The sequence below is a fragment of the Dermacentor silvarum genome, chromosome 5 (assembly GCF_013339745.2).
Source record: "Dermacentor silvarum isolate Dsil-2018 chromosome 5, BIME_Dsil_1.4, whole genome shotgun sequence".
NCBI lineage: Eukaryota > Metazoa > Arthropoda > Arachnida > Ixodida > Ixodidae > Dermacentor > Dermacentor silvarum.
Genome location: NC_051158.1, coordinates 67,206,011 through 67,218,718, shown reverse-complemented (window position 1 = coordinate 67,218,718; position 12,708 = coordinate 67,206,011). Strand labels below are relative to the sequence as shown.

The 12,708-nt window shown below is 46.6% G+C and overlaps 1 protein-coding gene across 1 annotated transcript; it reads right to left on the bottom strand.

Moving 5' to 3' along the window:
• Window positions 1–2,268: 2,268 nt before the first annotated feature.
• Window positions 2,269–5,106, bottom strand: LOC119453451 (ankyrin repeat and LEM domain-containing protein 1). The gene has a single exon (XM_049668160.1). The coding sequence runs from the start codon at window positions 4,987–4,989 to the stop codon at window positions 2,983–2,985; it is 2,007 nt and encodes a 668-aa protein (XP_049524117.1). The 5' UTR covers window positions 4,990–5,106; the 3' UTR covers window positions 2,269–2,982.
• Between the last annotated feature and the right edge of the window lie 7,602 nt (window positions 5,107–12,708).

The following is a 12,708-nucleotide window of genomic DNA, read 5'->3' as shown; positions in this document are numbered from 1 at the left end:
TCGAGGTAAAGCTTTCTTCTAATTGCAGAGACAGGGCCTTTATGTCACTGTGCCAAAAACAAAAAGGAATGCCAATGCAAACGCGCATGGCAACATGGCACAACATGGTGTTGGTTTTGTGATTTTGTGGAATGCAACGTTGTACTCTTTTCTTTCACAGCGACAGCAGCCATGAGTTCGGGAATGGGTTTGAACCATTCTGTCCATACGTTTGTACGAGTTGTGCGGTGTGCACCAACTACACGAGGAGGTTCACCCAACTTTTCAGTTGTCTAAAAATGCAACTAGTGTTGTTTAACCCTTCAACGAGCACAAGAGATCAGAATGGTTTGTGTCTGAAGTGTTAACGAGAGCGTTCCTGATCCGGTATTGGTCCACAAAAAGATCAATTTTAGCGCTGACAGGCATTTTGTATGGGAGAAATACAGCGGTACGAACTATATGTCCCACCGTCCACATAGGCAATTTTCATCAAGGAGAGCACTGCATGACCTCATTGCCTGCTTTTACTTCTTCATATAGCTGCCTCTAAAATGATCAGAAGCAGCCTGTATACACTAGCGCACTATACAAGCTGTTTTACATGTTTTACGTGTTTCCGTTGTGTTTACTGAACGTGGACAGCCTTTACACCAGCATAATCTGTCGGGGCTTCCCGTTATCACAACAGTTCTCAGAAAACAGATGGTCCATAGGAAGCATCAAAGGCTATGGATTTCTCATAAACAGTGCTATGATGTGTCTGTGAGGCTGATAAATGGACAATCTGTTATTGGTAAGTGTGGGCCTCGCAAATGCAGATGCATAACGTCACCAAAAAATCGCAAAAGCAGACTGTTGTGGAACTATGTCTTCCAAGTATTTTCAGTGAACAATGACAGGGAAGGGGGTGGGGAAATGGGCTTGGGCTTTTTTTTTTCCTTTTTTGCTCTAGTGCAAGAGAGAAATGTTGCTCCAGAGTCTCATTTATCATGGTGGTGGCTTAAAGGAAATTCAAGGAGATAAGGAAACATAGGGGAAAAGGAAGTAAACAATTGTAGCGACCCTTTCACCTAGTTGATAAATATGAAATTAAGCGAAAAAAGACCAACATTTTCTTTCTAACAAAGTCTAGAAACACAGATGCAGAGAAAAGGTAAATCGTAGTCGTTATATTTTTACCGTTACCGCACAGCGAAGATGCCATGAAAAGTGGGTCTGATATGCCCTGCTGAAAGTCTAAGGGTTGAAAGGCATTGAGGGGAAGCGACTTATTGTTTGCGAACAAATGTAAGGCTTTAGAACAGGGAGATGGCGATCACATGTAGATAACAAATTAGTCTTAGATGAAAACAATCTTGGAAGGCTCCATGGTAATCAGAAGTATAGCATTACATAAGTGCAATTTACTAATACAGTCTAAGTTATTATTCCTCATTAATGTCCCAGTAAGCATAGAGTCCTGCAGTGGACATAAATATAGGCTGATGATGATGATAATGAAGCATAGAGTTACGTCCTACAAAAGTTTCTAGACGCAACTCTGGTGGTAGTTGTGATTCAGCTACCGTGGGAACGGTGGCTAGCATGGATTCGCCGAATATGCACACTTGCAGCTTCCGACATTCTCGAGTTCTTTATTACGTTTCATCTTTCTAAACTTCCAAGAAACCATAGTTTTCTTAACACAGCAAGGCAATAACTCTCTCTGCTCATGCATGTTCATTGTAAATTGTTTGTTGAATATTTCGTTGAAAATTGTCGATTCGTAAAGCCATACAAGTCGCTTGAAGCCACAAGGATAAAGTTTAGGCCAATCCATCTACTACTACCCGTTATACCCATAGACACCAATGCCAACTGCCTTTAGAGTCTCATGCTTGCACCTCATTCATTCAGGACTATGCATTCGCAGGTATTAAAACATTCAGAGTAGTTGTGCAAACGTTCAAGGATTTCAAATGATGAATCAAGTATTGTGCTATTCTGTTAAGTCCTCTAACTGGATAGCCGCTATTTGAGTGTCCCAAATACTTCTGAACATCCTGCGCAGACCTCCAGTAGGTCTGAAACAAATGGGGAGTTTTCTTCATGCCAAACCAGAGATTGCTTGATGTAAACTAATTGCTGTAATATCTCAGATTTCCATTATGAAATCATTTGAAAGCAGACGCAGTGCCACCACTATTTGATACGCATTTGACTTGAACAGGGTTTGGAAGATTGCCAAGTGCACATTAAGGTTAGTGTTGCAACTCCTATTTAGCAATACACTGAGCCCGTAGCACATCAAATGGAATGACTCTTTAATAATACAATCACCGTACAAAGCACAAACTTCGTGTCTTGGTCATTAAATAAAAGCAAAACAATGCAAATACGCATAACACTCACAGCAGCTCCTGGAAGACACTACATACGACTAGCAACTAATTTGATCAGTACTTTTATGTGCCAAGTTTTAGGCTAAAAGAATCTATAAATTGTGCTGTTGTGTGTGTTGTCCACAGTAAAAAACTTCATGGCAACTGACTCGCAGAAACAGCTATGAAAGGTTCATGGTAGGATGATCACATTACAGTGCATCTATGGGTTTCAAAAATCCCACAGTAGCAATAAAATAACTGCACAATGGACGGCATGATGAAGCTATTTTGCACTGATGTGACTACAGCAGCCAGAATTTGCACATTCTAGTAGCAAACCAGGTTAAAATCAGCATAAAAATCTAAAAGAATTGTAAAGATGAAAGATTTTTCTTCACAGCTATGCCAGGGTGAAATCGAAAAGCGACAAGGAAAAAAGAAAAAAAGAACTATGCCAGGACAACAGCTTGCTTCATGCTGTTGCACACAGTCAAGTTCAACACAAAGTTGCAACAAACCCCGGTCATTACGTCACGTTGTTTTCAACAGTCACATGAGCATTTAAAAGACACTGGTGTTCTCAGCTTGGTACTGGAGTCTGCACCTGAACCCCCAGCTGACTGCCAGAAAGTACGTATCACAGGTCCAGCGGTCCCAGATGCCGTTCACCTTCGCTGAGGAATATGTTCAGGGCCTTGTACACAAGGTACGCTCCCAGCTTTCGCCGCTTCTTCTCGTTCCACGACTGAACGACGCCATACACGTCTCCTTTCTTTTGATTCGTCAGCCGGCGTAGGCCAATTGCGTCGATCATGCAAGCCTCCCTTGTGTACGCCTCGACGGCCAGCGTGTTCTGGAACACGTGCAACGAGACCACGCCGTGCCTGGAGTCCCAGATCTGCAGGATCTTGCGGGTCTTCTCGGCCTCCTTCTTCCGCAATGACTTGTCCAGACCCTTACGGACGAGCAATGCCTCGCAGAGGTGACTGAACGGCCTAGACCTTTTGCCTTTACCAACGTAGAAGACTGCTTTCAGGAAGTCAGACATGCGCTCCGCCAGTGTCAAGCCGGGGGCCCTGAGAGGCAGGTTTCGAGTTACTCTGGTGTCCAAGAGGAGATACGTGAAGGAACCCTTCGTGTTGCCCTCCCTCCAGTAGCTGTTGGGACGGGGAGTGTCGAAGTCGCTCATCATGGCGACCTCCAAGTCCCTGTAGGCATCCAAGTTGCCCGCGTTGAGCACCAGGGTGTGAACGTCTGGCGACAGGATGTCGCGGGACTTGTGAAGGGTCACCAGGCCCAAGTGCAGTCGGGCGAGCCGGTTCAAGTACACCAATCGCGTACCGTCGGTCACCGGTCCAGGCGTGTCGCCCAGGCTCCTCAGCTTCGCGAGTATCTGTTCGTTGGTTAGGCACTGGAGTTCCGGAGGCACGTCAACGGTCTCGTTCTCGGGACCGCTGCTGCTCACTCCCGTGGTGGCGCTCGAGTCAGCCTCCGAGGATGAGTGGTAGTGCTCTTCCTTGAGCACGAAGCCGGTCTCGGGGTCCTTGTGGACCACCTCGCAGAAGTCGCACGTTTGCAATAAGGCGGCGGCCTTGTTTCCGTTGGTCGCGGAGCCGTACGACGAGTCGGTCGACGCGAGCTTGACGCGCGCGCGGGCTCCCAGACGGTAGTGGGCCAGCGCGTGCCGGTGGACGTTGCGGTTCGAGTCGAGCACCGGCCCGACGTCGTAACCGCAGCAGGCGGCTAGCTGCTCTCGCAGTTCCTCGTCGCTGAGTCGCAACAGCTCCTGTGACAAGTTCGAAGACGCCCACGAGGAATCGGTGGGGGCGGCGTCGTCGTAGCTCCTGCTAGCGCCATCGAAGGAAGACTCGGACGTGGACGGCCACGCAGACTCGTCCGTATGGGAGTGCTCGCAACCGTCTGCCGCACTACCGGCGACGTCGGTGCCTCGCTGACGTCTTCTGGGCCGGGCCCGCTTGTCGTCGACGTACACGGGGGACAGGTAAGGGTGCGGGAACACGTAGGCTGTGTTCAGAAGGGACTCAGTCTCGCTGCTTACGTCGGATGGGGTTGAGAGACGCGGCGAAACGTCCGCGTCATCGTCGGCGCCCGCTACCTCGGAAATAATGGAAGTGTTTGAGTCTTGCGTTGGATGCCGTGACCCGTTCACCGGGGTGGCCGTCTCTGGATCCTCGCGATCTTCGACGGTGAGGCCGAGCAGCTGCCTCACTCTCCCGAGGCAGTCCCAATGCTCGCTTTCGACGAGGACTTCGAGCACGTCCTTACCGGTGGGGTCGCGACGCGAAGGATCGCCGCCTCGCTCGACGAGCCGTTCCAGAGCATCCGCGTTGCCCGACGCAGCGGCGATGTGCAGGGCGGTTACACCGTCCGCATTCGCCGCGTTCGGGTCGGCCCCGCTGTCCAGCAGCTTGTCGAGAAACTCCACCGAGAACTCGTCCACGCTGACGACGAGGTGCAGCAGAGTCATGCCGTCGTCGGAGTCGGGCAGGACGAAGCCGGAAAGCGAGCCATGTCGCACCAGCTTGTCGAACAGCACCGAATCTTTCCGTTGCAGGGCTTTGAAGACGATGTCGCTCCGCAGCAGGATGCAACCATCGCCGGCGCCTGGCCTCGGCGGGCTCATGGCAAGGAAGCTAATCCACACACGGAATGTAGACGGCAGGCACTGTGAAACCTGCAAGCATTGCGTACGGTTGTCACTTGTTTACGAGTCAACACGCGGCAAGTTTTCGTAAACGGCGGCTTCTTCCACGGGCGTTGCAATTCAGTCACGTGACTGGTTTTTCTACTCGAAATTGACCGCAGGGCGTCGCATCAGTCGGCGCTAAAAATGATTTGCTTTCGGTTTCGTTTCTTTTTGAAGCGTGAACCTTGCTGCGTACGCTGCAAGAACACAGTGTGCGATAATGCACAGCCTCACTCAAACAAACCTCCCACCTAGCTAATATGGAAGGAATACCAAAATAACATGCCAGAGGCCATGTAATCAGCTGAGACTGAAATGCGGCTTTTGCGAAGGTTGCAGGAAAGTACGGAGCCGGCTGACAATTTGGTTGGCAATTTGACCAGGAGCGGGTGGTGCATGATTTCTAAACGTATGAATTTGCCAAAAATTATTTGCTGAAGTTAGCGCATTGTGGTGTCTACTTGCTCATTTTGCCATTGTCTACTCGTGTTAACATGTTATCCAAGTTTGCATACCAACAGCATTGCTATACCGGTTTTTACCCGTGATACACTGTACCCGTGAGAAATTTGCACGCACATTTGATCTAATTATCTTATTGCAAGCGCTACTTCGAAACGCTCGGTGGCAGCACGGGCGCAGGCGTGCACTATTGAGAGCTCACCTACGCTCAAGTGATGATATGATGATAGGAAAAAGAATTTCAAGCGGTATGTACTCTTTCGATCACTAACAGGAAAAAAAAAAAAAAGCTTGTTCTACAGAAGTCATTAATATTTTTTAAGTGTAAATGAAGTCAGTGGCGTACCAACTGTTTCTCGAGTGGGGGCAAACCACAAACTATTCAACCTTCTCTTTATATATATAACTTTTTTTTTTCAAAATACCTTACAGGCTCCATGAGGAGCATTGGGTAAGGGGGGCATCACTGCAAGACAGTTTTACACATGAATTCCGAAACTCGAGGACCACAAAAATGAGCAGAAATCATCGTCGCAAAACAGGGTTACAAATGAAAAAGACGTGTTAGCGTACAAAACATCAGCCAAATGTTATCACGCATATTGCTCGCGCACATATCGAACATCATGTAAAAATGTGTATTTCAAAGTATGAAAGGAAAAAAAAATACAAACAATACTTAGATAAACCGAAATAACAGTACAAGTAGTGTACAAAATACCAGATGAATTTTACCAAGCACATTGTTCACGCATATAATGAAACATTGCGTAAGAAAAGTTTACTTTAAAGGATGAATAGGAAACAATAGTCAGCGTGACGTTACATACAAATAGAGAGCATGGCATACAGAATGACACATTTTTAGGACATAAACTGCAAGTTCAGGAGTTTCCTAAATTTATCTCTGTCCGTTTGCATCACAGCGCTGTCAGGGAGGGAATTCCACAAGCGGATGGCTCGTGGCAATTAAAGCCGACATATTAAATGCATCAGTGTTTCCGTAGATGCGAGTGAAACTTAAATCATTATTCAGTCGTCGTGATACGCAACTTGCACGTTCCAGCAGCAAAGACGATGACTTCGATTGATGAACGTATTTATGGAACAAGGACAGCAATGCCACGTCATGACGACTACTTAGTGCAGGAAGCGAAAGGTCAAGTTTGATTCGAGTTATGCTTGACTGCCTATTGTAATTGCGGGAAATGAAACGACTAGCTCGGTTTTGGATGGCTTCTAACATGCAGATTAGGTACTCGTGATGAGGAGACCAAATCGGGGACCCGAACTCGAGCTGTGGACGGACGAACGTCAGGAAGGCTAATTTGCGGATGTCAGATAGAGAAATTCGTAGGTTGCGACGAATGTACCCTAGTGTTTTTGAACCATTAGCGCATATGTTTGTTATATGAGAGGCCCAGGAAAGATTTGGTGCGAGATGAACGCCTAGATATTTGTACAGTGAAGCTTCGGACACTAGATCCGCGTTTATATAATAAGAAAAGCTTGAGTTAAAGTGTTTGCGTGTGAAAGTCATTACCTTGCATTTAGATGAGTTAAGTGTCATTTGCCAGGCGTTGCACCAGTCGCTAATGTGTTGAAGGTCGCCTTGAAGCATAAGGTGGTCCCCAAAGCTGGTAATTGGTCGGTATATTATAGTCATCGGCGAAAATGCGCGTGCAGGAGCAGATTTTATTAGGCAGGTCGTTTATGTAAATTAGAAAAAGCAATGGTCCTAATACACTGCCCTGTGGTACACCGGAATTCACATAGGTGAGGGGTGACGCAAAATTGTGCACAACTGTAAATTGCTGAGGATTAGTTAAGAAGTTACGGATCCAAGATAGCGTTAAAGAGTCTAATTTGAGAGCAGATAATTTGGAAATTATCTGAAAATTGAAATTGAAATTAATTATATATATATATATATATATATATATATATAATATATATATATATATATATACAATCCTAGTTCATGAGCTGGTCTACTCGAAGAGGTGGACATTACTTGTACAAGAAATTGAAATGCACAATCTAATAATTAAAAAAAATTTACTAAAGTTCTTACCTAATTATCTGATGGCATATATTGTAATTTACAAATTGTATCCGTGGAGTTCTCAAGGCGATCGGATCCACTTGGAACAAATTCTCGGGATGACACCAGTTTCGAGATATTAATTCCCAAACTTTGCGGAGAAATGCATGGGCGTTCCAGTTAGTTTCTTAGCAAAACGTCGCTTTACGCATTGACGCACAACATTAACTGGAACGCCAATGCATTTCTCCGCAAAGTTCGGGAATTAATATCTCGAAACTGGTGTCATACCGAGAATTCGTTCCAAGTGGATCCGCCTTGTGAACTCCACGGCTACAATTTCTAAAATGCAATATGGGCCATCAGGTAATTAGTTAAAACTTAATCAGTGAATTTTTTTGTTGATTTTCGATTATGCATTTTAATTTTTTGTGCAAGTAATGACCGCCTCTTCGAGTAGACCAGCTCATGAACTAGAATTGTGCTATCTGCCACAGGCAACCTTTAAGAATTTTTGAAAATGTTCGCTGAAACACCCTGTATACATGTATATATACTATATACGAAACATGTACACGCTAGCGAAGGCGTGCCTGGATGCGTCGCAATGATGAGAACGCAACCACAAGGCTTGAGCAGTCCTTTAAACCTTCCAGCCCGATTAGACCAACAAACAAAGCACTGCACAACACTGAAACAAAGAGATGGAAGAGTCACTTTTTCTTCACCAGTTTTCTTCGGTTCTACCACTACAACTTTCACTCAGTTACAAACATGTGCGTCGCTGGTAGTGGTAGAGGTTCCATCGGATATTAATCGTAAAGAAGACATTTCTCAAAGATCCTGCGTGATAATGTCTTGTGATAAACTTGCTTGACACTTCTGGCTCCGTGCCCATGCTTCGGTAGTCGTGGATCAGCAGGAGACCCGCGAGCCGTTCATCTGTCATCGTCGATCGTGTGAAAGTTGTAGTGCGGCGCAAGGACAGGGAAGCTTCTCTCCGCCTCGACGCTTGTACACGGTAGCGGTCCTGCCAATTCGCAAGAGGGTCTCAATGTTCTGAAACACATATTCATCAGTGGACTTGATCAAACTGCCAATATTGTGCTGTCTGTCAGTGCATTCATCTCGCGTCCAAAAGTGTTACCACCCTTTCAGCTCCATCTTGAGTGACGACGGTGACCGCAGATATATTTCTCAAAAGAGCAAGTCCTGGTCGCATGAATTAGCTGAGCCAATAGTAGCCGGCAAGAGCCGGAGCAGCGCAAACCCCCCTCGGTACAGCGTCTAGTTCACTGTACCGTCGGTCGCTTTTGGGGAAGCGAGTGTCCATCTCTTGGATCACATATGATCGAGAAAGGGAATAGCAACGTTACGGTGGTAGTATCGCTCACATCCAACGATTTCCCGTTCGGGTGGTTACGCTGAAAGCCCGCAATTCGTGGCTTCGTGAGCTTTGTGTCGACCCAGTTAGCAAGCTCTTCAGCCATCTGAAACCAGCTGCAGAACTTGGTGTCGATTTGTTGGCGCACAGACTTGAGATGAGCCAAAGTTGCGTCGATCATATTGTAGGCATCAACAATGTCTCCTTCTCGTTTTTGAAGTTTTGTTGCAATTGGTCCAATAAAGTCCAATACATTCCCGATGATTATGAACGTCACGATCATGTCGGACGTTCGCAACCTGCAAGATAAGCACGATCGAAACTTTAGACGCTGAGCTCGAGTCGAATTGCCAGAGGTCCCTGTCAAAGCCTTGAGCCTGTGGTGTTGCCATCGCGTCAAGGCAGTCCACAAGGGGTACGAAAACCGAATTGGTGGTTTCGAGAGTAGTATGCCATTCCACCCATCTGGTTTTGCAGAGCCCCTTAACCCTCCTGTTTTTTACTTCGTTGCCCGACTCAGATAACGGTTGTGACTGGTGGTGCCTTGATGAGCACTGTTGAGAGGGTAAATAAATGGGGCGGCTCAGCGAGCTTGCTCCAAGTTTTGCCTGGACCGTCACCTTAATTTCTATTATTCGCCAGAACTTCTATCTGACTATGTCCAGTCAGTAGCGCACCCAGGATCTCTGCCAGGGGGGGGGGGGGCAGGACATCTGGATCCCCCCTTCTGGATTAATTCGCCCTTGAATTTTGTGTATGTATGTGCGTTCGTATTTGTGTGTGTGTTCATGATTGTGTTGCGCGGCAGTGGAAGAATGAAAGACCACGGATGATAGCATGGAGTGTATATATCCTGCGTGTTAAGCGCATGTATATATATGTGCGTGTTTGTGGTGTGTTACATGAGTTGGTGCGTACGTGTGCGTCCGCGTACGTGCTTGCGTGTTGTATGTGCGTGCGTGTATGTGTTGTGTCTTGTGTGCCGCTCCAAGCAAGCACTGACGGGGTGCTCCGTGCCGCTGTGCAGCTGCTGCCAGAGTGTCGCCATAACAGCAGTGAAATTATGAGCATTAATTCTCGTCAACTTCAGTGTTTTCTCTGGTGCACTTTCGTAACCCTCTTGCGCATTTATTACGAAACCGAACACTTCCTTTTACCAAATGCTGGCTTTTAACTCACGCTTTTCGCGGGCAAATCACAATAACTTTTGTACATGCTTCAGAGCGGCGCGTTGTAGATGTGAAACAATATGGCGCCGGCGGAGACGGTGTCCCCATCGTGAAAGCCAGGCTTGGTATGGAGGTGCCCTAACTAGGCGGAAGGAATAGTGCCCTGGCAGCTTCAAGGCGTCTCAGAACGCTGGTGCGCAGACTGCCGCCAGTGGTGTTGTTGCCGTCGCACATCGGCGCTGCACTGAACAAGAGCGACGAGAAACTGCCAGTGTTAAGCCTGCTTCAACTGATGCGATTTCCATGACACGGGAAATTGGAGGAGATTCTGAAAATACAGTATAGATCGACTACATTATTAGAGAGTTTTAGAATAGGGGCCCCAAAGAGCTTTGCGGGTGTTAGTGTTGGGGCACGCAAAAGCGATGAGTTTTAGAATAGGGCTTTGCGTTTGCGAATACCGTCTTGCGCTTGCAGCGCCACTACGGTGTCAAAGAAAAGCTATTATAAATATTAAAATAAACTATACCATTTTATGATAGGAAGAGTAATTTTGACTTTCGTGGTTTTACGTTTAATTGCGATTAAGGTGCTATTCTATTAGCAGCAAGCGATTTATTGCGCCTAATTTTGAGTAACCAACTTGACGTGCCTTCACCAGCCAAGCTAATCCACGTTAGGCCTACGAGCCATGAAATCGACAATCGAATTCAGAATCAGCGGCGTCTAATGAATCAATCTTCATTACACACGTTTGTTGAGAGAAAGCGATAACCGCAGTCACTTCTCCTAGCTTACTAACTTCACGCATTACCACGAATCAAGCCGAGTTTGGTACTCGGAGAGCCGCCGCTTCGATGGGTGCCGCCATGTTTGTTGACGCAAAACTTTTGGGGCTGCTTTTGGGGCTCCCGCTAAATCGGCGAAATAGCGTGCCCAATGCAAAACCCAAACGCAGTTAGCGTCTCGCGCATGCGCAGTGGTGTCGACTCTATTTCTTTGGGGCCCCAAAACGTTTGGGGCCCCTATTCTAAAACTCTCTATTACCATAGGTTCAGGAATGCTCAGATCAACCATCAATAAATATGGAAAACTTTATACTCTACACCTTCTTATGCTAACATAACCTCAGCATACCACTAAATATACTCAAGTGCTGGCCAAAATGCCATAAATGACTAAATATACAATGTGGGCTGTTAAAAAAGTGTCCGTGTCTCAACAATAGCCCATAATGTGCAATTGATGACCTTGCACATCATAGCCATGGCTATGCTTTGCTAAACAAGAAGGTAAAATGAATGTGTAGATCTCAAATATAAATATTTCTCATATTTGAGAAGTGTGTCATGTTTGAGATTCCAAATAACACGATCTCCATTTCACCGTTTTCTAAGTGTGGTAAGACGTAACAGCAATATTATTAATCAGTTTATGAAAATAAGCGCAGGCTAATCAACCAAGTAGATTAGTCAAATACTAAGCTAGGTTTTTTAGGGGAATTGAGACAGTGCTGTTCAAACACGCAGGTATACAATGTTCTATTCTTTCTAGTGTGCCACAAGCCTCACCACACCACAAACGTTTGATTTTCTGATCAGCTAATATCATGCCTTGAAAAAGATACACTACGGAAGGAACCCGGCAACGACGCTTGACGCCATGCTACCAGACGTCGCTGACGAAGAAAATCTCGACGTTGCCACTTATTTGCAGCGTGCCGAAGAAGGTCGACAGCTCGCCCGCCTGCGCATCAAGAACCAGCAGAGGACCGACAGCCGACACTACAATCTACGACGACGCAACGTCGAGTACCAGCCCGGCGACCGTGTTTGGGTCTGGACTCCGATACGCCGACGAGGACTTAGCGAGAAACTGTTGCGTCGCTATTTCGGACCATATAAGATAATCCGACGTATTGGCGCACTGGACTATGAGGTCGTGCCAGACGGCATTTCGCAATCACAGCGGCGCCGGGCACGACCTGAAGTCATCCATGTGGTGCGTCTTAAACCTTTCTACGCCCGCTGACGACGTTAGGTACTTTGTTGCTTTGTTATTTTTTTACGCATGGTTTTGTTTTCGCTTTCGTGTTTGTAGCATCGGGACGATGCTTTTTAAGGGGAGGGTATTGACACGTATACATGTTTATCTTTCACCGGTGGCCGCTTTCCACCGGCTAACAAATGTTAAACGTTATCGCTCGGCGCAGGACGCGCCTGTATCGGAAGTTTCTAGAACGTTATCGATGCTTCTTTCCATTGCCTGTTTTCACCGACGCTTATGTTATCTGATTGTATGACCGACGCGAATCGTCGGTCATACAATCAGATAACATAAGCGTCGAAGATAACACAATCTTTCTGGAAGACACGCGCGCGCATCAGGGATTAATCTGGAACCTTCGATGACTCAGGTATAAAAGCCGACGCGCTGCTTCGCCGCTGATCAGATTTTCGACGACCGCCGACTGTGTTCGCCGCTTTCGTTGTGCTTTGAGTGTAGCTTGCTTTTGTGGGCACAGGTTCGCCCAATAATGAATCAGTTTCGTCATACACAGTTTTACGACTGTTTCCTTCAGCGTCACTACTACGTGA

What these genes read in the sequence shown, in the direction of transcription:
- LOC119453451 (XM_049668160.1), bottom strand. Translation starts at nt 4,989, where the DNA reads ATGAGCCCGCCGAGGCCAGGCGCCGGCGATGGTTGCATCCTGCTGCGG.